At 63.9% G+C, this 22,140-nt stretch overlaps 1 protein-coding gene and 1 long non-coding RNA gene across 11 annotated transcripts; one reads left to right on the top strand and one right to left on the bottom strand.

Annotated features, from left to right (window-relative positions):
• Window positions 1-452: 452 nt before the first annotated feature.
• LOC112532391 lies at window positions 453-3,484 on the bottom strand. Its single transcript, XR_003075083.2, has 2 exons — window positions 1,342-3,484; window positions 453-1,153 (listed from the first exon to the last, which is right to left on the bottom strand). It is a non-coding gene; the product is annotated as an uncharacterized LOC112532391 (long non-coding RNA).
• A 38-nt stretch (window positions 3,485-3,522) lies between these two features.
• NHSL2 (NHS like 2) lies at window positions 3,523-21,802 on the top strand. 10 transcript variants are annotated; one of them, XM_015278371.4, is made up of 8 exons: window positions 3,523-3,819; window positions 15,118-15,270; window positions 15,867-16,003; window positions 16,162-16,366; window positions 17,121-17,252; window positions 18,267-20,378; window positions 20,478-20,610; window positions 21,056-21,802. In XM_015278371.4, the coding sequence occupies exons 1-8, from the start codon at window positions 3,582-3,584 to the stop codon at window positions 21,357-21,359; spliced, it is 3,414 nt and encodes a 1,137-aa protein (XP_015133857.1). In that variant the 5' UTR covers window positions 3,523-3,581; the 3' UTR covers window positions 21,360-21,802. The 10 variants fall into 10 exon arrangements, with proteins under 10 accessions (XP_015133857.1, XP_040555928.1, XP_015133858.1 ...); XM_040699994.2 differs by lacking the exon at window positions 3,523-3,819 and adding an exon at window positions 7,201-7,366; XM_015278372.4 differs by lacking the exon at window positions 3,523-3,819 and adding an exon at window positions 9,464-9,567.
• The last annotated feature ends 338 nt before the right edge of the window (window positions 21,803-22,140 follow it).

The following is a 22,140-nucleotide window of genomic DNA, read 5'->3' as shown; positions in this document are numbered from 1 at the left end:
TCCCCACCTCTCTGGGGAACCCTAGCTGCTGCTGAAACGCTGATCAATGGGAAACCAATAGGAGCATCCCAGCAGGATGGGTCCAGCACCCCACTGCAGGGCTCTGGGGCTCCTGGGAGCCTTCCTGCAGCAGCCTGGCCGGCCCAGGGTGCTGGGCTGGGAGAGCTCTTCGCTCCCCATGTTTTCCATGTGATCTCACACGGAAAGCACAAAGCCAGCCGTGGCTCTCACTGACTTGGCTGTAGCTCATGGCCCAGGTCCCGGACTTTTCTGCTCATGAGAAAAGCAGCCAAAGCACGCGGAGCCGTACGCAGCCTTATCAGCTCTGATGTTAGCAACAGAACGCTGCTGCGAAGGGATCTACCCTTCTCCTACCCCCATCCCCGCATCTCTGTGAGCTCCGGGCTGCGAGGGAGCAGAGCACGCTTCTGAGCAGCACGAAGTGACAAGGAGAAGTTCTAACTGACGTTTATTTAACTTGCTGGGAGCCACTTAGCAAATGACACAGACAGTAATGACAGCGTTCTGTGCGTGTTGGATACGTGCGGGGAGAGCAGCCGGGGCTGGCAGGACCAGAGAGCAGATTATGCAGCAAGAGACATTTATTATCCTAATGGGAAGTGACAGTGATGGATCACCCGGTGTGACACTGCTCGCTGGTGGGAGAGGATGGGCTGCTGTGTCCCTGCTGGAGCCACGTGGCCGGCCTGCTCCTGTCGGCCCCGTTGCTGGGATGCTGAAGCTGGGGACAGCAAAGCCATCTCCTCCCTGGTAAGAGGCAGCATGGCCACAGCCACTCCTGCAGTCCCAAAGCGCACACAGGGTGGCTCGGGGACCCTGCTGGCTTCAGCAGCGTTGCTTTCACTGTAGATCTGCCTTTAGGAACACGCAGCCCTGGCAGCAGGTTGAGGGCCTGGCCCTGGCACGCCCTGCTGGGAAGGAGGGATTGCAGCCCGGTACGTTTGTTCCTGGAAAATGGTTTGCAGTTGTGCTTAAAAATAGATGAATGGAGCGCAGATGGGCTCTGCAAAGGGAAGTTTGTCAGCCTGCCTGATGGAAGGTCCCTGTAAGGATGGAGCGTGGCCCGTTCAGACCTCTTTGCAAGGAGCAGCACGAGAGGGTGGGAGGAGAATGAGGTTCCGGAAAGCAAAGGCTGCGATGGGACAGAGGGGATCTCGGTTTGCGAGGAAGGCAGCAACTGCTGTCCCATGGCAGCGCTTAATGCTTTCAGCAGCCATCTGGAGGGGGAAGGAGCCGGGAAGCGGAGCCCAGCGTGTTGATGACACGGAGGGGAGCTGATTGAATCCAGACAGACTCGTAAGCATCGCAGAGGAACCTCACCGAGCCAGAGAGCGGGGTGAAGGCCGGGGATCCGCTTCAGCGAGCAAACGCCGCGGCACAACGGAGAGTATCTGTGCAGGAAATGGCATCAGATCCTGCAGGAGTCAGAGCCGCTGACTGCCCGCTGAAGGGGAAGAGCCGCGGCAAAGCTTGGCAGAGAGCACCCTCCAGTGGGCACCGGGAGCCCAATGGGAGCCGCTGTGCCGGAGGAGCTGCGGGTCCGCTCGTTGGCCCGGCGTCGGGTGGGACACAGCGCCCCGTGCCACGCACTCCGTGTTGGAGCATCCCCAGCACCGGCAGCGCTGCAGCGCCGCGTCTGTGCGTGGGCCGCCTCCGGGTTGCGGCGGTGCCGGAGCAGCATGTGGTTGCAATCAGGGCTCGCAGAGCTGGCCACGCTCCTGCCCAGCCAGTGGCCAAGCAGGATGTTTCCCACAGGATCCCCAGCCCGTCGCTCCATGTGCCGCATCCTGCACGTCCACGGCAGCCGGCTGCAGGCGCGACCCCATCGGGTCCTGTACAGAGCCGTCTGCACCCCAGACGTCCCCCAGCGCTGTCCCACAGCAGGCAGCAGGGTTTGCAATATGCAAGCCTTAAGAAATGGAACGCATTCCTGAGAGCGGGATGGGCACGGCGAGCACGGACCAAACCAGGGTCGGAGCCATCCTTGTCCTGCACTGCTTCCCCATGGGAGTTCTCCTGTGGGGTTTGCCCTGCAGCTGCACAGCATGACTGCGGCTGCTCCTGCCCTGGCCATCCCTATGTGGGCTGGGCTGGTGAACCCCCGGGGCCGATCCAGCGATGGCTCAGGCCCACCACCAGTCCCAGGCCCAGCACTGGTTTGCATGGCAGCTGGCAGGGAGCACAGCTTTGCCCAGCCCCTGTAGGGACACCCTGAAACAAGCAGTTCTCAGCTGGAAACCCTACAGAAATAGGCATGTTGTCGGTGTGTATTCTCCCTTTCCTGGCAGCACAGAGGTTGGTGCTGGGGCAGGATGGGTTGGATGGGCTGGAGGAGTGTGGCAGCACACAGCGGGCTCCCAGAGCTCAGCACAGCCCATTCCTCCCTGCCACACCTGCATGAAGGATCTGATGGGCTCCAGGTGCTCTCCGCGCCCTACAGGTGATTCATGGTTGGGGACTGACCTCACCCTCATAGCAGGATGTGAGCCTGTGCCTCAGTTTCTCCATCTGCAACATACAGAGGCTGGAAGGGAGGCGCCACAATGAACATCCTGGGGTAAATATGTTAAACTCCACGACTGCGGTGCTGAATTTACCTTCTGCAGCTTAAAGGAGAGGTCAGGGGGAACCGATCTGGGAGCGAGGAGCAAAGGGAAGGGGCTGGGTTTGGATGAGTGCAAGGCCAAGCAGAGTCCAGCACAGAGCAGCACAGTGAGGCTCAGCATGCAGGCAGGGCGGCACCCAGCCCAGGATATTCCCAGAGCTGGAAATACTTGGATGCTGCAAGAGTGCGTGGGGGGAGCGGTGCTTTGTGCTCACTGCAGCCCTCCTCCCCCCCCCCCACCAGCAGTGCTGCTGGGCTCTCCTCGGCTTTTGGGATGCATAGAAATCCCATCCCTGCTGCCCTTGAGCTGCGCTTCGGAGCTGTGACCCCACAAGGACACATCCGTACGGACGTGCTGCCAGTGCTCTTTGCTTTTTCCTGCAGGAGAAGATAAAAAATTCCAGCATGGAGAGAGCAAACAAAGCCGTGGGAAGCGCAGCCTGGGCTGCCGCTGGGGTGGCACACACGGGGGGTGGGGGTGCGCAGGACCCGCACGGCCATCAATGAAGCGCTAAAGTCCAGAGAGCCATGTGAAGGAGCGGAAGCTTTGGGGGCTGCGGGGAAATCCCTCTCCCGGTGCCCATCGCCGCCCGGGGGGCTCCGGCCCTCCCATCACGGCGCATCCCGGAGGCGCTGCCCCGCGGCTCCCGACGCGCAGAGCCCGCAGCTCTCGGAGCGGAGCACCCCGGGGCGGGGGACGGCTTCAAAGAGGGGAATTTCTGCTCCGGGGCCAACGCAAATATTTGCTTTGGTGTGTGCTGGGGAGAGGGGACCCGCGGGAAGGTTTGCAGGGAACGACCGGGGGCTCCCCGAGCATCCCCGAGCGCGGCCGCCCCTCCCTCCTCTTCTTCCTCCTCCTCCTCCTCCTCCTCCTCCCATCGGCCGGCCCAGAGCCCGAGCAGCCGCGGGGCCGGGGGAGCGGGGCCGGCCGTGCCGTGCCGTGCCGTGCCGTGCCATGCCGTTCTACAAGCGAAGCGTGGTGGCCCGGCAGAGCCGTGCCGTGCCGCTGGCCGAGCTGCGGGACGTCTGCAGCCTGGCGGCTCTCACCCTGCTCCGGCAGCTGGCCGAGCTTTGCGGACATTCGCTCGCCTTGCTGGGGGACATCGAGGGACACGTCGAGGCTCTGGGGCGCCGCACCGGGCGGCTGCACCGCAGGGCCTCCCGCCTGCAGGAGCTGCTGCGGGGACGGCCAGGTAAGGGGGGCGGCTCACGGGGGTGTCCGCGCTCCGCCGTTGGTGGGGTGGGCTCCGTGTCACCTCCGCATCCGGGACGGCACCTGTTCGGGGACAGAGCGCTGTGCCGGGGTGACGTCGGGACAGCTGAGCGGCAGCGCCGCGTTCTGCCCAGCCGTGATTTCCCCCCAGCGGCGGGCAGCCCCCAGGCTGACGGCTGAGGTTCGTTCTGCGCCCCCTCTTCCCGGCGCCGTCCCATTGCAGCCTCGTCGGGAAAGCGGCGATGCGGGGCTGAGCAGATCGTCGCCTCCATCCTTGCGTCCCTTACAGCAGCTTCCACGCAGGTTTGGCACAGCCGAGGTGACAGCCCGTGGCCGCAGCGTGCTGCCCGCTCCTGCCAGCGGGAGGGGTTTGTTTTTGCCCGAACCTCTTTCGTTTCCCTTTTCAAGCCTTTCTTCTTTGGCACCGGCTTCCGCACAGGGTCAGAAGCAGGCAGCCTGCTTCGGAGGAGCTTAAAATAAGCTCATTTCGGATTTGTTTGGAAAAGTTTATTTTAAAACCCTTTGGGAGGAGGATTGGAGCCGGGGGGGGGGGGGGGAGGGGGGAAAATGTTGTTGTGGCACGTTTTCCCCAGAAGCACAGCTCATTTCTCAGGCCCTCGGCGAAATCTGTGCTGTCTGTAAGGGCTGCTCCGTCTGCGTGGAGCCGTGGGAAATGAGTGCTGGAGCTTCACGGCACGGCTGCACGCTGAGCCACGGCTGGGATGAGGAGTGATCAGGGAAGGAAGAGGCTCCCGCTGTCCCTGCCTCGGCTGGGAAGGAATACGGGGAGAAGGAGGCACTGCGGTCACCCAGGCTGAGCCCAGCGATGTCACCGTCCCCAGGAGGAGGTGGTGGTGACCAGATGGTCCTCACCTGGACGGCAGGCTGGGGACGCTTGGTGGCCACGGGGGCTTTGTGCCATTGGGATGGATGCTGGCACCGTGAATGCGAGCAGCGGTCAGGACAGTCCCCCTCCAACATCTCATTGGAGGTGTGAACATGCAGATGTGCATCAACAGCTCCTCTGGAGGTGCACGCAGGATCAAACCTCACCTTTCCTCCCTGAGATTGGCCGAGGGGTGGCAGAGACCCCACACTCACTGCGTTCCCCCCACCCCATAGGACAGCACTGCCCGCTCCCATCCATCCACGGCTGCCGTTCTGCAGCCGAGGGGGGTGAGTGCACTTCTGAGTGCTCCTTCAAATGATGTTTGTTTTTCCAAGTGCTCCACCATCTGCTGCCCCTGGGGAGATCGGTGCACGTGTCTGGAGGGTGCAACCCCTGCCAGCCCCATCCTTGCAAGGACAGCCCAGGGCTGCTTTGTGTGGAGTCCTTGGGTGGGGAGCTGTCGGGACGGGATGGGTTTTTTCCCCCTTCTTTCCATTTCTTGAAGAGGATCCAAATCACGTTTCTCCTCTCAGAGTGGAACAAATCCAACATGTCTCATCCACGGCGGATGCAGCAGGGAATCAACCAGCACCGTGTGCCCCAGGGCAGCCTTACTGCAGCCCTCCTGCATGGGGCGGACAAAGAGGACCAGGCGCCAGCGTCACCCTTCCCCAGGATGGTTCCCTGGTTGGAGCATCCCGGGTATTCCCACATCACTTCATCCGAGGAGGCAGCAGGGTTGTTTCCACTGCTGGAAGCTGGAGGCTGTTGGATTCCTCAGCCCTTATTCATCCATTGGCCGTCGTGTGAGAGCGGAGGGATGCGCGGCCCGGCTGCCCCATGGTGGGGATGCATCCCCTGGGTGGTAGCAGCAAGGACATGAGCTGTGCTCCCTGCTCAGCCCCTCGGGACCCAGCTGTTCCCAAAATAAATCTCAGTGCTGAAGAAAACAGGGCCTGGCGCCGGGAGCTATGAAGGCACTGTGCCCACTGGAAGGAACGCTGCGCTGTGCCGTCCCGGGGCGCTGCCGGTTCCCAAGGCAGGAAGGCACAGGGGGTGCCGGTGCCATCCCGGTGCCCACTCCTCCTCCAGCCCCAGGGTTCTCCCCGAGGCTCTGCCGGCTCTTCTCAGCAGTGCTGCTCCCTGCAGGCGTGCAGCACCTCCAGCCCCGTGCTGGCTGCGAGCGCGGCCGTGGTGACGTTGCACAGGAACATGGCTCCGTTTCAGCTGTGTCTCCAAAGAGGTTTGCATCATCTCAAGCAGTCTGAAGGATGCGTTCACTTTCATGTGCAAACAGAGCTCACTTTGGCAAACTGTTTTCCAGCTGCAGGGACCTCTGCAGCACTTGCCCAGGGCTGCTGCCAGGCAATGAACTACAGCACCCCACAAGCAGCACCAGTGCTCCCTGGCACCCAGCACCACCGGGCACATCCAGGTCTCCACCCTGCAGTGCTCAGCCCTACGCTGGCAGCCAGCAGTGCCCTGGGTGGTCCTGGCCATCAGCTGTGCGTGGGCTGTGAGGCCGCAGAGGGGCTGTGGGGTGGGGGGAGCTGAGGTCTGGCTGCAGGACAGCCCTCATGGCGATGCAGAGGAGCTGGGTTTCCTCCATGTGATCCCACAGAACAGCTCTGTGCCACGTCGGTTTGGATGTGCACATGGCAGCACCACAGGCACACAGGGTTCACCTGCACCCCAATGGCTTATCCCCTCGTGCAGTGCATCTCAGGTGTGCTGTGCTCACCCGGCCCGCATGCGGGGATTGCTGGCTGCGGTGAATAGAACTGCGAGAGGGAGGTGAAGGTAATGCAGAGCTTTTGGATTTGCAGTTTGCAAACTGAATTTGCAGTTTGTGTTTGGAAATTTGAAAACCCTCTTTCATGGCTCTGCTGAGCCCTGGGGTGGGATGCGGGTACCCCAGGTCTGCTTGGCTGGGAGCAGCCAGAAGGTTATGGGGGATCGGTGCTGGTGGGAGCTGCTCGGTGGCCCCAGGTGTCTGCTCACCTGCAAGAGGGCAAAGCAGCGGCAGCAGGAGGTGAGGGCAGGGCAGCGGGATCACCTCCTGCCCACGCACGGATCCACGCTGCAGCTCCTTGGGGAGGAGAGCACTGTCACCTCAGAGATGAGCCCCATAGAGCGGGGCCAAAGGGTAGGGCGAGGAACGTCACCGTGAGACCCTACGGGAGCCACAGGCTGCAGCCTGGAGCAAAGCCCTTCACGCAGCCGCCTGATCCTCATTAACTAACGAGGAGGGGAGGCTCTGCCCGTAGCACGCTGCAGGGTGACCGGGGGCATCTCCTCTCCCCGTGCACACATCCCTGCTCGGGGGTCCCGATGAAGGGCTGTGGGGCACCGATGGGTCACTCCGTCCCCGCGCCGTCTCCATGGCTCCGCCGTGGCATGCGTCTGCAGCGGGGAAGTGCAGCTACGTCTTTAAGAAGGGCCTGGGCTGGGGTGGGAGAAGCATTTCCACGCAGCCTTTCTCCCGGCGAACCTGGTGCGAGTTAGCGGCTGAGTTCGCCCCGCTGCCGTCAGCCAGCTCGCCCTTCTGGGAGCCGCGGTGCCGTGAGGACATGGGGCACGGGGTAGCCCTCAGCCCCCCCAGCCCCGCGGGGAGAGGAAGAGGAGGAGGCTGAGCTGGGTATGTAGTTCTATCCTCGACTTGCAGTCCCACTTTGGGGAGGGTCCGGCAGCTCTGCGGGGTGAGGACAGGGAGCGCAGTGTGTCCCAGCACCGGGTGCTTCCTCCTCCTCCTCCTCCTCCTCCTTGCAGCTCTGCCTGGGAGGCTCCATTGGGAGGGGAGGTGCCCCCGTATCCCCACCTCGCTGCCACATTCCTGGCTCCAGGGTGGGGGCTCCGGGTGGGATCAGGCAGAGGTGCTGTGACACGGAGCACGGCGTGCCAATGCCACGTCCTGCACCCCAGCGGGGTCACTGCCACTGCATCCCCTCCATGGGCTCAGCGTCGTGGGGACGACATGGCAGCATGTGGCACCCGGCCGGGTGGCGTTCGGTTGCGCTCACTTTCTGCAGGCTGGAAGCAGCTCTGGTGGCAGAGGATGTGGGTGCAGTTTTTGGGGCGCCTGCCGTTGGGGTGCCCGTGTCCCTGGGAGGGCTGCACATCCCTGCATGGGCAGCAGGGAGCTCACAGCTGGTCCTGCGCTCATGGCACTGGGCGGGGGGGGGGAGGGCGGGGGGGAGCCGGGTTGAGGAGCGGGGAAACTGGCGCTGCTACGCGGGAGGAATCCCAGGAATGCAGAACCCAGAGGGGACACGAGGTGGCACGACAGCCTCAGCTCGCGTTTTGGGATCCGAGAGCAGAGCAGTGCCAGGGGCCGCTCCGGGGTCACCTTCAGTGGGGCGAGCAGTGGGGCGCGGGCACGGGGCTCCCGACCCCCTCCCTCCCTCCCCCCCCCAGCACTGCCAGCAGCCCACAGCCACCCACACCGCTTTGGGCTGCACGGGGCTGCATGGGGCAGCACGGGGCTCCGGTCCCGCTCCCCCCGTCCTTGGCTCGGGCCCTGAGCCATTGTTCTCCAATGAGCTCATCCCAGCCTCTCGTTATTATTATTATTATTTTTTTTTTTTTTTGTAACGCTGTTTCTTGGCCGGAAAATAATCAGCTGGGCCACTTGGTGTGGATGGCCGCTTCAAAGGAGCAGCTTTCTCCTCCAGCTGGGGGGCTGTTTTGGAAGCGGAGGTGCGGCACGCAGGGATCCCTGCACGGGATGGGGGCTACAGGAACGCAGTGCTCTGCTGGCCGGGGTGCACATCGCAGCAGGAGAAAACATAGATGGGGATGGCATTTCTGCAGCCATTGCAGAGCCTCGGTTTGCCTGGGCAAGGCGGGGGCTCTCTGCCCCAATCCGGGGGTGGCACAGCTGTGCCCCCGCACCGCCGCAGCTGTCACACCCACCTGCTCCTTGCAGCACTCGTGCTGCTGCTCCTCGCCGAGAGTACTGATCCAATTTGTGGCTGTTGCCATAACAACCTCCCGTCGCTTTCTGGTCCTTTCTGTCGCTCCGTGGATGCTGAGCTTCGGTGGGTGAGGGATGCTCCAGCTCTGACGGCCTGGGATGGAGCGGGACGGCCTGGGGTGGAGCGGTGTGGCCCTGGGGCCTCTGGGTGCCACTGTCTGCTGGGTGCAAAGGGATGTGTGCCAGCCAGGTCACATTGCACCATCTGGGACAGCAACACCCAGCTGGGGCCAGCGGCACCCAGTTGTGCACAGTGACACCCGGCCTGGCACACGGAATGCTCCCCATTCCTCCCACCGCGACCCCCAGATGGCACCACTCACGAACCGCAGACCCCATCCCCATGGCTCACACCGACTTTCCCCACCCCATGAGCCCCCCCCCCCCCCCCGCACCCTCCCGGCTCCCACCGCACCCTGGGGGGCTCCAGCTGCCCCCGGGGGCTGCCACCCACGACCAGCCGACACGCCGCGGTGCGGTCTGCGGTTCAGGGGGACCCCCGGCCCTTCCCCCGCCCAACCCCTTGCCACCGGGGTGACCCCACCCCCCGTGCCCCCACCCATTCAGCCCCGCGGCGGGCGGGCCCCGAGGGGGCGGGCGGGCCGTGCGGATGCGGCGGGCGCTCGGTGTGGCGCGGTGCGGTGCGGCCCGGCCCGGCTCGGCCCGGCTCGACTCCTCCTCCTCCTCCTCCTGCTGCCCGCTCCCGGCGGCGCGGCGCGGCGGGGGAGGTATGGAGCCGGCGGGGAGCGGCCCGGGGGCGGCGGGGCTCTGAGCATCGGGGCCGGCCGAGGCGCGCCGGAGGATGGGCAACGCGCAGCGGAAGGCGCCGCGCAGCCAGCGGCGGGGCAGGATGCGCGCAGCAACAGGTACCGGGGGATGGGACGGGGTCCCCGGGAGCGGTGCCCCCCGGAGCGGGGTGGGACGGAGGCGGGGAGGGGGCGGCTCGTGCTTCGCCGCGGCCGGTTGGTCCCTGTGGGTCGCTTGGAGGACGCGGGTGAGGTCACCTCCAGCTGAGGCTGCAGGGGACGGGGAGAGATGGGGCCGTGTGCCCGCCGGCACCGGGCTGCGGGGCGTGGAGCAGGTGTCGGTGCGTGGCCTGGGAGCGGGGAGCAAGCTCTGGGTTGCAAGGAGCAAAGCCTGAATTGCATGGAGTCAGCCCCGAATTGCAGGCAGCGAGCCTCGAATCGCAAGGAGCCAGCCCCAAATCTCAAGGAGCGAGCCCCGGGTTGCAAGGAGTGAGCCCCACATTGCGAGGAGCCAGCCCCAGACTGCAGGAGCCATCTGTGTGGTAGAGGCCTGCAATTGCTGGCCCCAGAGCTGGGTCCTGCCCAGGTGGGGAGCCTATCCCTGCACAGCACCTGGTACCCACAGCCCCCTTCTCCCACAGCCCGCGAGGGTGGTGGGTGTCTGGTTGGGTCTCACACCGCCAGGCAGGCAGAACCCCAAAACAAATCTGCACAGGGTGTTTGGGGGGAGCGTGGGGGCAACCGAGCATAGCTGCCCTGGAAATAGGTGGGTCCAACAGGCAGGACCTGCCCGGTCACCCCTCTGTCCCCACATGGCTGGCCCGGGCAGTTCCACAACCCTTCCAGACACCAAGAGGTTCATCCCCTCCCAGCACCTCATCCCAGCACCTGGGAATGCTGAAAACATGGGGCACGAGGGCTGGCAGTGCTCCAGGGCCATCCCAGATCCATTGCCTGCAGGGTCAGGAGCAGTGTGGGGTGCAGTGCGGAACCCATTCAGTTGCTTGGGAGCCACACGAAAATGTGGAGTGATTGTCACAGCTTAATAATGAGCGGGCAGAGGGGGTGGAAGTACAGCCTGTCTCTGTATCGTTTTGCAGCTGCTGTTGCAGCGGGTGTCGCAGTGGAATGAAATGGGGCAAAGAGAGCCTGGGATGCGGGGGGTGAAGGATGCTGTGCTGTGAGGTGCGGTGTGGGGGCCCTCCTGGGAAGGCAGGGTTGGCAAAGCCATAGTGGAGCTCCCACTTGGCCAACAAGTTGGCATTGCCCTATTGCCCGTGGGGTGGGGGCTCTCAGGTCACTGTGTTTCAGAAAGCTGTCAGTGGTGGATGCTAAGGAGGTGTTCTGACATGCCAGATAAGGGCCAGGGGAATCTGCTGCCAGCTCCCCCAGGCCGTGTGCTGGAGCAGCTCTGCTTGGCCCCATCCATCAGGGCCATGTGCAAATGCTGTCTGGGCTGCCAGTGCCCGGGGGAGATGCGCTCTGCTCGCATCTGCTGCCTTTGGGGCATCCCATCCCCGAGGTCTACAACTCTGGGGCCTGCAGCAGAGCCAGGTGCGAGGCTGCCTGTCCCCAGCACTCAGGGCTGCATTCCCATCACCGCTCCCACCCCGGCTCCTGTGGGCCTCCCTCCCCTGGGAACAACCGGCTGAGCTGCGCGGATCCCCGGGGTGCAGGGAAAGTGGTCCCTCGTGGCTCAGGGGGCTCCTGCAGCGCCCAGCGCGAAAAGCCGACTGCATTCCGAAAGCGGTGCCATGGGAAGGAAGAGGGGACGGGGCCGTACAATGGGCGGCGGGAGCTGACTCAAGCAGCCAGTTCCTGGCCGTTTCCTTTTGCTCCGGGCTGCGGACGGGGCAGGTGGAGGCAGCTCGCTCCTCACCGTGCGCTTTGCTGAGCAGCCATGGCCAAGGTGGAGTGGCTCCTCGCGCCGTGGCAGCGCGCAGGTAAGGCGCAGGGCTGCAGGGATCGGGTGGCCGCTCAAGGACGGGGACACAGAGCTCTGGGACGCGGGGTCGGGGCAGGTCCCATCCTCCCTTCCCCGGCGTGGCTGCAGCGTGCGCCCTGCTTTCTGCTCCTGCCCAGCTGGGCCGTCCTCGCTGCAACGAAGCCGTGGCCGTGCCGAGCTCCACGCCGCTCCGCTGTGGTTGCTTTCAGCTCTCAGGCCCCTTTGTCCCGAGGCCTGGCCGTGTTCCCCTCTCGGCCACTTCCTCGCATTGTCCCGGCCCCGTGGAGTGCAAATCCAGCAGGGCATGGGGGAAACGGCGCTTTCCTGCGAGCGCCCGCTCCCAGCACGGGGCCACAGCCTCCATGCAGACAGGCCCCATCGGCTCCCACCCTATGGCCCTGCATGCCGTGTCCCCGCGCCCGCCTGTCACTGCAGGTTGCTGTGGTGACTGTTCTCAAAGCAGCACGGCACCCCTGCGTGCCCCCACATGCGGAGCTGGGGAGGAGGGACCCCCCTGCCCGTCCCTGTTGGGGACCCCTTTGTTCCGGCCCTACATGGGGTGTGGAATAAAGGAGGGATCCAGCAGGAGAAATGGGTTTGTGTCTGTTTTGCCTGATGGCACCTCAGGGCTTTGGCGCAGTGTTCACTCTGAACCCTACTGATGGACGGTGGTGTTTCCTGCTCTGCTGCTGCTGCTCTCTCATGCAATGCAGCCTTCTCCTGCACGCTGGGTGACCCCCTCAGCTGCTAACCCACCCACCCCAACAGCTCCTGCAGCGCTGCTGTCTGCTGTCAGTGCAAAATCAGCTGACAGCGTGTGAAACGGGGAGGGTAAGGAGAGCCCAGATCTGCAGGAGCAGGCTGCTGTTGTTGTGTATCACAGCCCTGCAGGAGGTGCAGGTGTGGGGTCGCAGTGTGGGCACCCAGCTAACAGCCTGCAGCCCCCGTGGTCTCACCCCGTGGCACAACGTCCGTGGGGATGTTCCTTCCCTCGGACACACTCCATCCCATGCACTGTCTCCTGGTGTGGGGCACGTGGGTGTTCAGTGGGGCTCTGCTCTATGGGAACGCTGTACGGTGTCCGTGCACAGTGCTGCTGTGTCTCTGCGGGGCTGCTGGCCCGACGGCTCCGAGTCCAGCATGGGGTGAGGTGGGACAGGAGGCACTTTGCATGGTGGCTGCCAGCTCCCACCGCTCGCTATTTTCTCTTCCTCTCCACTCGTTGGGGAGCAGCGTGCACTCTGGCTCCGGCCCATAGGGAATGTCATTGCGCCACGCATCGCGCCGTGCTGAGGCTCTCACTCAAAGCATTGCAGAGCACTGCCGGCACTGCAGCGCAGCGGAGTTTGGGTCACTGTTGGGATTGCTCTGTGCTTCGAGGTTTGCAGCCCGGTGCACCGGGGCTGGATGCTGCTGTGCCAGTGCCTGTTGCCATGGCCGCTCAGCTAACGCTGCCTCTGCTGCTGCTGTTCCATCACTCCTGGGGTACCTCTGCAGTGCCGGCGCTCCCTGCTTGCTTCAGGAGTGCTTGAGAAGGGGAAGTTTGGCGGCATCATCTCACCATAGCTTCGCCCCGCATCAAAGCGGCTCTCGATGGCTCTGTCAAACATCTCCCTGTGGATTCGGGGTGCCTGGGCAGTAGGTAAATGTGGCTGCTGGCGTGGGGCGGGGTGGCTTGGAGATGCTGAGGGCGGGCGTGTGCGTTGTGCCCCACGTCGGGTGGTGCTGGGGGGGAGCAAAGCCCGGTTCGTGCTCGATGCTGGTCCTAAGGTGGGAGCAAACTCCCCATGGCTACAGCCCCACACCTCACACCGCCATCTGCACATCGTCCTGAGCCTGAACACTTGCTCGCACTCTCTGCAAACTGTCCCTGATGTTGTGGTGCTGCTGTGCGGCCATGCACACAGCTGCTGCCCTGGCCCTGAGGTGTGGGGCAGGTGGGACAGAACCCTGGGAGACGTCGTGCCTCCTTTGCGTGACCGTCCCTCAGCTTCCCCCAGCAGTGAGGCACGCATCGGGGATGCATGATGGGGCTGAGCATCCTCGGGAGTCCAGAGGGACGGTGCTGCTGGCTCCTTGTGCCACACGGCAGAGCCATGGTGTGATGCCCAACGCTCTGAGCACCCGCTCCCAAGGAGCACCACCCAAAGCACCGCGGCATTACGTTCGCTCCTGTGTGCAACCTGAGCTATGCACACGCAGTGCCTGGGTGGCCCAAGGGGTGCTCCTCGTGCAGGCGGGGTGTCACAGTGTCAGAGCCCGGGGATGGCTGTGGCCCCCCCCACACACTGCCCAGCTGCGCTTCCGCTTTGCTCAAGGGTGGTTCCAGGTTTCAGTGCTGCCGTTTGCCCGCTGGGCTCCAGCTGGTGTGGTGGGCCCCCAGGGGTGCCGAGGGAGCCGGGGCGGAGGTAAGGTGCTCTGCTCAGGGCAGGATGTGGTGGAGGAGGGCATGGGGAGGAGGGCTATGCTGTATGGGGATCCCCGAGTCCCTGTGTAGGTGCTGTGCGGTCTGCCAGGGGGGTGACACCCCGAGCTTGCTCTGTGCACGGCGTGCGCTCCTTGTGCCGTCAGCTCTGCAGCACCCCTGTCCTCTCTGGGCATCGTCTGGGAGGCAGTGGGAGGAACAACCGTGTTCCTGCTGGAAAGCAGGGGGCTGTGCTCACCTGGGGCACAGAAATGCCATCCCTGGCCGATGGCTGCTCTGGACACAGTGCTGCCCCGTGTGCCCCCTCTGGGATGGGGTCCTGCAGCTGGGCAGAGCTCAGCGTGATTTCCATGCGTGCACCCCGACACCTCTTGGTTGATATGGAAACAAGTCAAATTATTTAAAGGAAAGGAGAAAAAAAAAAGAAAAAAAAGAAAGCCTTGTGTTAAGGCATGTCGTTATGGTAACACAAATTATAAAAGTAACTAGGCTAGGGAGCAGGCACGCTGCTTTCGGATGCTGGGCGTTGTGCAGGGGGCTGGGGGCAGAGGAGGAGCAGGGGTGATGCTGGGGACATGCAGGCTGGGATGGTGGTGGCCCTGGTGGCTGCAGAGGGCTGCAATGAAGCAGAAGGGGGAACCCAGCAGGGAGGTGCTGGGCACCGGGGCTGCCGTGGTGCAGTCATCCTTCAGCAAAGCCGCAGAGCTGCTTGCTCTGCATGCTGGGGTGGGGTTGAGGGTGCTGAGGCTCTCTCTGGGGACAGTACCCGCAGCGCAGGGATGAAAGGAAGCATTCGCCACGCAGGAAGCAGGGCTGGGTGTGCACTGCCTGCACCCCGGGGCCACCCAGCAGCCCGCAGCCCCTTCCCACCCTTTCCTGCCAAATACGAGTTACTCTCTGGTGATGCTGGTGGATGAAGTGCGACAAACGGTGCCGTGCCCCCTTGCACCTTCCCTTTAGGCTGTGGTTTCTGCTCTCCTGCAGCAAGGAGGTTGCTTCACCACTGCCCTTCCTGCGCCCGACAGCAGCTGTGCAATCACCCAGGGCGGTGGGTTGATTTCTTCCTTCCTCAATTTCTCTCTGCTCCCTGCCTGGCTCTGGCCGCCCACGGAAGCGTGTCCAGCGCCTGCAGCAGCGACGGGCTCTGCTCTTGCATGACACGGCCACATCCCCCTCCCAGTGCTGCTGGAGGGACGGATGGATGGGATGGGTGCGCTGTGCTGGCTCAGCACCAGCCCCAAACCCTCAGCAGCACTCGCAGGAAGCACGGTCCCTCACTTCCCTCTTCTTCTGCTCACAGCCACCTCTAACCTGGACTTGGAGAGCAAGAAAGCCGCCCCCACCAAGCTGTCATGGCAGCAGCCAGTGAACGTCTTCCTGGCTGCCGGCCGCCCGCCCGGCATGGAGCAACTGCACCAGGAGGCTCAGCTCAACCTGCAGAGCCTGCTGCAAGGTACAGGGCATTGCTGGGTACGGCTCCGGGTCTGCTGCACGGAGGGCATCTCCGAGCTGCTCCGTGCACCTTGCAGAGCTGTGAGGTCGCAGCCTCCAGCAGCCCGTCCTCTGCTCTGCCCCCATACCCCCACACCCAACAGAGCCACCATGGCCCAGAGCTGTGCCTGGGGCTGCCCATGAGGAGCATGGGGCTGGGTAATGGAATCAGCGCAGCTGCTCATCTTGTTTCCTCCCAATTTCTCCATCACGACGTCACGCGGCCTCAGATCAGATGCTTTACAGGCATCGATTAGATCAGCAGCCTGGCCTTCCCCCAGCTCGTAATCTCATTACGGCAGCCCGAGTAGAGCTGGTTTCCGCACTAGGCTGTAACGACCAGCACTAATTAGCTCAACAATCACAGGACGGGAGATGGGGAGCGCTGGCCATCCCCAGCCAGGCTCGCAGTCCCCTGGGAGCTGCAGCTTTCCCAGCCCTGGCCCCGCTGCAGGGCTCTGCACTCCCCTTCCTGCATCTCGAGCAGGACAGCCAGACGCAGCCCAGGGACGGACATCGGTGGCCGGAGCGGGGTCCTACTGTCTGTTTCCCTTGCAGAGGAGTATGAGGAGCAGTATGCTGAGAGCAGAGTGACTGGGCAGACCTTCCGTGCCGCCGGCCACCCATCCCCCAGCACCCCCACGGAGCCCTCGCCCCGGCCCCCGCCCTCCAAGCGCCTCGAGTTTGTGCTTATGGTGAGTCCAGGGCTGCAGTGGGGATGCACCTTTGTGCCTGAGCGCTCTGTGGGGTGGCAGGACATCAGCTGGGGATGATACATTGGCACGGCATTGCACAGCAAGGTGGGGGGTGGCCCTTTCTGTCCGACAGGGGTGATTCGTGCTTTTCCCCGCAGCCCCCGAGCCGGCGAGCCGATGAGGAGGAGAGCAGCAGTGCCAGCACGCTGGGCGTGAGACCACCCGACACCTCCCTGAGCCTCCCCACCACCCCCGACAAGCAGACAGCCTGGCCCAGGGCCTTCCCCCTGCCCACCGTGGAGGAGAAGCAGTGGCACCAGTCCTGCTCTGTGCAGACCAACGTGGTCCCCATCAATGTCTCGGGTAAGGCGGCACCCACACGTGGTGGCCGGGGAGAGGTGACGGAGCTGAGCTGGGACCTGGGAAGGATGCTCCCAACGGGATGCTGGGTGGTGGGAGGGCGGGCCGAGTGCCCGTGTCCCCGCCGGCCACGTGGGGACAGCAGCGGCATGCTCGTGTGCGTCATTCCCTGCCATCTCTCCTGCCATCTGCAGCTCCGTGTGTCCGATCCGCGCCACCAGCCGGTCTCTTGTTTGTGCCGCGCTGCCCTGCCAGCCGGTTCTGTTGTCACCTTGGCTCTCACCGCGCTCCGTCTGTCCATCCATCCATCCATCCATCTGTTCTGGTGGCGCTGCAGCTCCCAGACACCCCGTGGACACGTACAGCCACTGATCGTGTCCCTCAATGCCACATCCCCACAGTTCTCAAATGCCTCTAAGAGAGGTGACCCCCCCCTGCCTCCCTGGGCAGCCTGTGCCGGTGCATTATCGCTCTTTCGGAGGAGAAATTTGTACCGATACCCAACCCGACCCTCCCCTGGCACAGCTTAAGGCCACTACCTCTCATCGTTTCATGCATCCCACCTCCATCGCAGCAGCAGCTCCGTGTTCCCGCAGCCAGCACCACCCACCACATCTCACAGCACATGGCTCACCACGTCCTCCATCCCCCGCCACCCACCCTCGCTGCAGCAAGCCAGGGGACAGCCGTGGTGCCACAGGTGGCCGTGTCCCGCTGGCCGCAGCAATACGGTACGGCGTGTTTGTTTTGGCTACAGGGCAGCACTTTGCTAGGCACGCGAGTGCTCGTCACTCCCTGTTTAACACAGAGACCGCGATGAACCCCAAGTCCACCCTGCGGCGTAGACGGACCATTATTGGATTCCCTAACATGTCCCTGCGAGACCAAGGTGACAGCAAGAACCGCGCAGCCCTTTGCACCCACACAGCCACCCCAGGGGGCTGGGACACCCCGCCGTGGGGATGTGAGGGCAGCCAGGCAGACCCCGTGCCCTCCTGGGCGTGCTGGTGGCGCTGGCCTGGCGCTGGAGCTGGCATGTGTTGGGGACACCCCCACACCCCGAGTCAGGGTCCAGGATGCTTACAAGGAGCGAAGGATGCTGAGATCCGACTTGCACTGTGCCCTCCCTCACGGGCAGTAGGCAGATCCCACGCCACTGTGATGAGGGTGCTGGCGTGGTGAGGGTGCTCAGAGCATCCCTGGCATGGCAGTGAAGCAGTGCTTGATCCCATCAGCGCAGCATCCTTCCCGGCTCTGGGGCATTGCGTTGCTGACCCCAGGAAAGGTTCTTCTTAAGTATGTGGGGACTGGAGGTAGAGAAACCACAGCATCAAGGGAAGTTCTCACTGGGTAGGAGGAAGGCTTTTCCCTGTGACAGTAGCCAGCCACTGGGGACAGAACACTGAGACTGCTCAGAGTTCAGCTGGTCACAGCCTCGAGTCCCTGTCTGGCTGTGTGTGGGATCCCTGGGACCCTTCCCACTGGGCTGCTCAGAGATGAGGAGGGGCTGTGAGCCATCTCATCCCTCCTGGCACAGGGGGTGATGCCCTCCACAGAACAGCACTGGGGCAGCACTTTGGTCCCTATGGGGGTACTGCCTCTTGCATGGGGACTCCCACCCTGGTTAAACTGTCCACAAACTTCATGGCACATCTCACGTCCCAGCGCGGGTGCTAACCAGCCTGGGACTGTCCCCAGCTGGCTGTTGCCCATTTAGTAGGGGAGAATGTCTGGGGTCAACCATTCTCTTGCAGTCAGCCGGGGCACACTGCACATGCAGGCAAGGATGCAGTCCAGAGCTGGGCCATGGGGTGGGAACGGTCCTACACCCACTAGGGAAGGATGGTGGCTACGATGCCCAGGGCAATGCCAGCCCACACTCACCCCACGTTTGTCCCCACAGGCAGCACCAACGGCCCCGCGCACACCACACACCCACCCATCGCTGAGTCCCTGTCCTGCAGCTTTGAGGCCACGGCTGGGAGGAAGCCCTCCCAGCAGACCAGCCCCCACCAGCCGCCCTCTGCCCCACTGAGGAAGACCTTCAGTGACCTCGGGGGCACGCTGCAGGCACGCTGCTGCCCACCGCCATCCCCCATGGACAACGTGGCCGCCCCCGGCACCTGCAACGGACCGCAGGGATCCTCTTTTCCCCCAGCCTGGGGTGCCAACTCCTTCGGATACACCACCCCCCCCAGCCCTGCTGCCGGCCAGGAGGTCTCACCGGGCAGCTCCGCCATGGGCTCACCCACCGGCACCGAGCGGGCCGCCTCCTTCTTCATCGCTCAGGAGGAGCGTGCGGGGAGCGCTGGGCCCGGCTCCTTCACCACCGCGACGCCTGAGTCTCCTCCTGGCTCTGGGGGCATCCGGAGGTGTGATGGCCAAGAAGCCAGGGTGAACTTTTCACCCACAAACAAAGAGCCGGAGCCGGCACCGGAGCCATCGCGCCTGGGGGTGGAGCGGGGAGGGTGCCGCTTCCGCGAGCGCTCGCTGTCGGTGCCCACCGACTCGGGGTCCCTCTGCTCCGTGGACATTGCCTACGCCGAAGCCCGGCGGGGCAGCACCAACTGTGCCCTGGGCTACCCCAGCGCCGGCTCCGAGGGCAGCACCAGCACTGATAACGTCTCGCTGGGGCCGGAGCCGGACGGGCAGCGGCGGCGGCGCTCCAAGAGCATCTCCCTCAAGAAGGCCAAGAAGAAGCCCTCGCCGCCCACCCGCAGTGTGTCGCTGATCAAGGACGGGCAGGACAGCCCGGCTGCCCTGGGGCTGCCCCATGATCAGAGACCCAAGAGCCTGTGCATCCCGCTGGACCCTGCTGGGCACCGGGTGGTGCACGCAGACCCCCAGGGCAGAGAGCCCGACAGCCCGGCTGCCCCCCACCAGTGGTACCTGGCAGACTGGAAGAGTGGTGAGCCCTACCGGTCCCTCTCCGGCTCCAGCACGGCCACGGGGACTACGGCCATCGAGTGCGTGAAGGCACGGGGCAGCTCGGAGTCCCTCATGTCCCCCTCTATCTCCAGGGCCACAACGCCCTCCCAGCTCTCAGCAGAGGCTGACCTCAAAACCTCCTCCCCGGGCAGGCCCACCGGGCTGATGTCCCCATCCAGCGGGTACTCCAGCCAGTCGGAGACCCCCACACCCACCGTCCCCACCTCGGCCATCCTCGGGCACTCACCACACCAGGTGCGGGTGAGGCCGCTGGTTCCCGAGAGGAAGTCCTCGCTGCCCCCCACGTCCCCCATGGAGCGGAGCCCCAAGTCCAGGCTGTCCTTCGAGCTGCCGCTCACACCGCCCGCCCACCTCGACCTCTCGGGGCTGAAGATCTCCCTGAAGGGGAAGACGAAGGTCAGCCGGCACCACTCCGACTCCACCTTCGGCACCAAGCTGGTCCAGAAGACCAGTCCCATCCAGCCCATCATGCCCGTGGTCACCCAGTCAGACCTGCGCTCTGTCCGTCTGCGCTCCGTCAGCCGCTCCGAGCCGGAGGACAACACTGACGGCCCAGAGCACGCCGAGGAACTGCCACGTGTTCCCTGCCCGGGGCCGGAGAGGAGAGTGAAGCCGCCGGTAGCAGAGAAGCCACCATTGGCCAAGCGGCCCCCGTGCATCCTGCCCAAGCCCGTGGCCCTGCGGGAGGAGGGCCCCCTGTCCCCCACATCCCCGCCGAGCATCGCCACCAAGGACAGCTTGGTGCTGCGGAAAGGGGATCCGTGGAGGGGCCCCGGGCAGCCCCGGCGGCTCTCGCAGGGCAGCCTGGAGGACAAGCCACGGCCCGAGGCAGAGCGCAGGAAGGCCAAGGTGCCGCCGCCAGTGCCCAAGAAGCCCAGCGTGCTCTACCTGCCGCTCACCCCGGCCCCGGTGCAGCAGGCGGGGGGTGTGGGGGACCCGGCGCCCACCCCCAGCCCCATCATCACGCTGGATGCAGAGCCCAGCTGCTGCCAACCTGACGCTGATGGCCCAACACCCACTGAGGTCCCAGGCACAGCACAAGCTGGCGAGACCCCCTCGGAGCAAGGTGAGTGTGTGCCTGCTGCTCCGTGCGGAGAAGGGGGCCGGGGGGTCCCTCTCCATCATCCCATGCATTTCACGTCTGTCTTCTCCTCCCTGCAAGCAGGCAGCTCGTCTGAGGCTGGCACAGAGGAGAAGAGCTTTGCCAGCGACAAGACGGCCGACTCCATCGCTGAGGAAGACGACGATGTCTTCATGGCATCCCGTACCACAGAGGATCTCTTCACCGTCATTCACAGGTAGAGAGGGCACTGTGGTGGGCACAGCCCCTCGAGCCCGGCCTTGGAGGGGTTGTTGCTGCCTTATGCACTCCTGAGGATGTAAGGAAGGAATTTTTTACAATGAGGGTGGTGAGGCACTGGAACAGATTGCCCAGAGAAGCTGTGGATGGCTCACACGTATGCTAAACTCAGAATCACTGCATGGTTTGTTGGAAGGGGTTTTAAAGTTCCTCCAGTCCAACACCCTGCTATGGGCAGGGACACCTCCCGCTGTCCAGCCTGGCTCTGGGACCTCCACCCTGCCCACAGCAGAGCTGGGTGGGTGCCGTGCTCCTCTGCCCTTAGGCACTGCCCTTTGCCCCATAGGCACTGCCCTTCCCATCGCTGTAGGAAATCACCCCATCCAAAGCAGTGGCAGCTCCCGCCTGGGACGGCTCCCAGCACACATCTCTTTGGTGTTTAGGTCCAAGAGGAAGGTTCTGGGGCGGAAGGAGCCTGGCGACAGCTTTGGCAACCGACCCAATTCCCACTCTCCTGTGAAGACGTCGGGCTCACCGACCGGCGAGTCCCCTGCAGCAGCAGTGAGCACCGGGAAGTCCTCCAGCAGGAATGAAGATTTTAAGGCTCTGCTCCAGAAGAAGAGCAGTAAAACCAGCAGCGGTACCCGGCCGTCTGCAGCTGAACTGCTCAAGACCACAAACCCACTGGCTCGGAGGGTCATGATGGAGTTTGCCCCTGAGCTAGATGGTGCAAACAGCCAGCCCTAACCTTGCACAGGGCCTTCCGGCCACAAAGGGCTCGGGTTGGTGCAGAGTGAGCCGTGCTGCGGGCAGTAGCTTTAGGCACTCAGGTCACTGCAGAAGGGATGGCCCGGCTGCCGCGCTGGGGCTTCTTTCGTGCTTTTCATTTCTTCCTTGGCGAATCCTCTTTGGTTCCTCTCCAGTGGGAGAGCTGCCGGCAGAGAAGCAGCGCTGGGACCTGAGGCCCCCACGTCCCTGGTGAGCTGCTGGCAGGAGGGGAGAGGCAGTCATGTGGCACTATAGTGGGGACCGGGACCTGGCACCTCCTGTGCCGCTGGGACAGCAGCTCCTGCTGCTTGGGAACACAGCAGGACTGCAGCTCCAGGCACCTTCCAGCACCCGCAGCGAAGCTAGCTTGAAACTGTTTGGTCACTCGGCATGTGGTACTTTAAACGGCTTTTTCTAATGCACAATGGTGATGATGTTTTATTCTCTTTCGTTTGACGTTGTGCCATCAGTCTTCCAGGCAAAAGTCCCAGGTTTTGAGTTCAGCTGGAAACACGGAGATTTACTTTGGGGGCCGGTTGGACAGGAGGTTGCTTTGGAAGAGCCACAGACCATTCCTGCTCATCGTCCAAAGCATCCTCCCTGCTGCACGGGGAGCAGGCGCCTGCTGTCTGCAGCCTGTGCAGTGACCTCAGGCCCCTCAAAAGCCCCTGACAATGCTGCATTCCAGAGAGCTCTTCAGCTCTCAGTGCAAACAGACCTTCCCTCCCCACCTCCTCCATCAAACTGAAGCGCCCTGCAG

The sequence above is a fragment of the Gallus gallus genome, chromosome 4, assembly GCF_016699485.2.
Source record: "Gallus gallus isolate bGalGal1 chromosome 4, bGalGal1.mat.broiler.GRCg7b, whole genome shotgun sequence".
Taxonomy (NCBI): domain Eukaryota; kingdom Metazoa; phylum Chordata; class Aves; order Galliformes; family Phasianidae; genus Gallus; species Gallus gallus.
This window is presented reverse-complemented; position numbering and strand designations above follow the sequence as displayed.

What these genes read in the sequence shown, in the direction of transcription:
- NHSL2 (XM_004940580.5), top strand. Translation starts at nt 13,266, where the DNA reads ATGTTGTGGTGCTGCTGTGCGGCCATGCACACAGCTGCTGCCCTGGCC. An exon ending in GCCTCGAGTTTGTGCTTATG is followed by an intron (nt 16,004 to 16,161) that starts GTGAGTCCAGGG and finishes TTTTCCCCGCAG; the next exon opens with CCCCCGAGCCGGCGAGCCGA. An exon ending in CTCTTCACCGTCATTCACAG is followed by an intron (nt 20,611 to 21,055) that starts GTAGAGAGGGCA and finishes TTTGGTGTTTAG; the next exon opens with GTCCAAGAGGAAGGTTCTGG.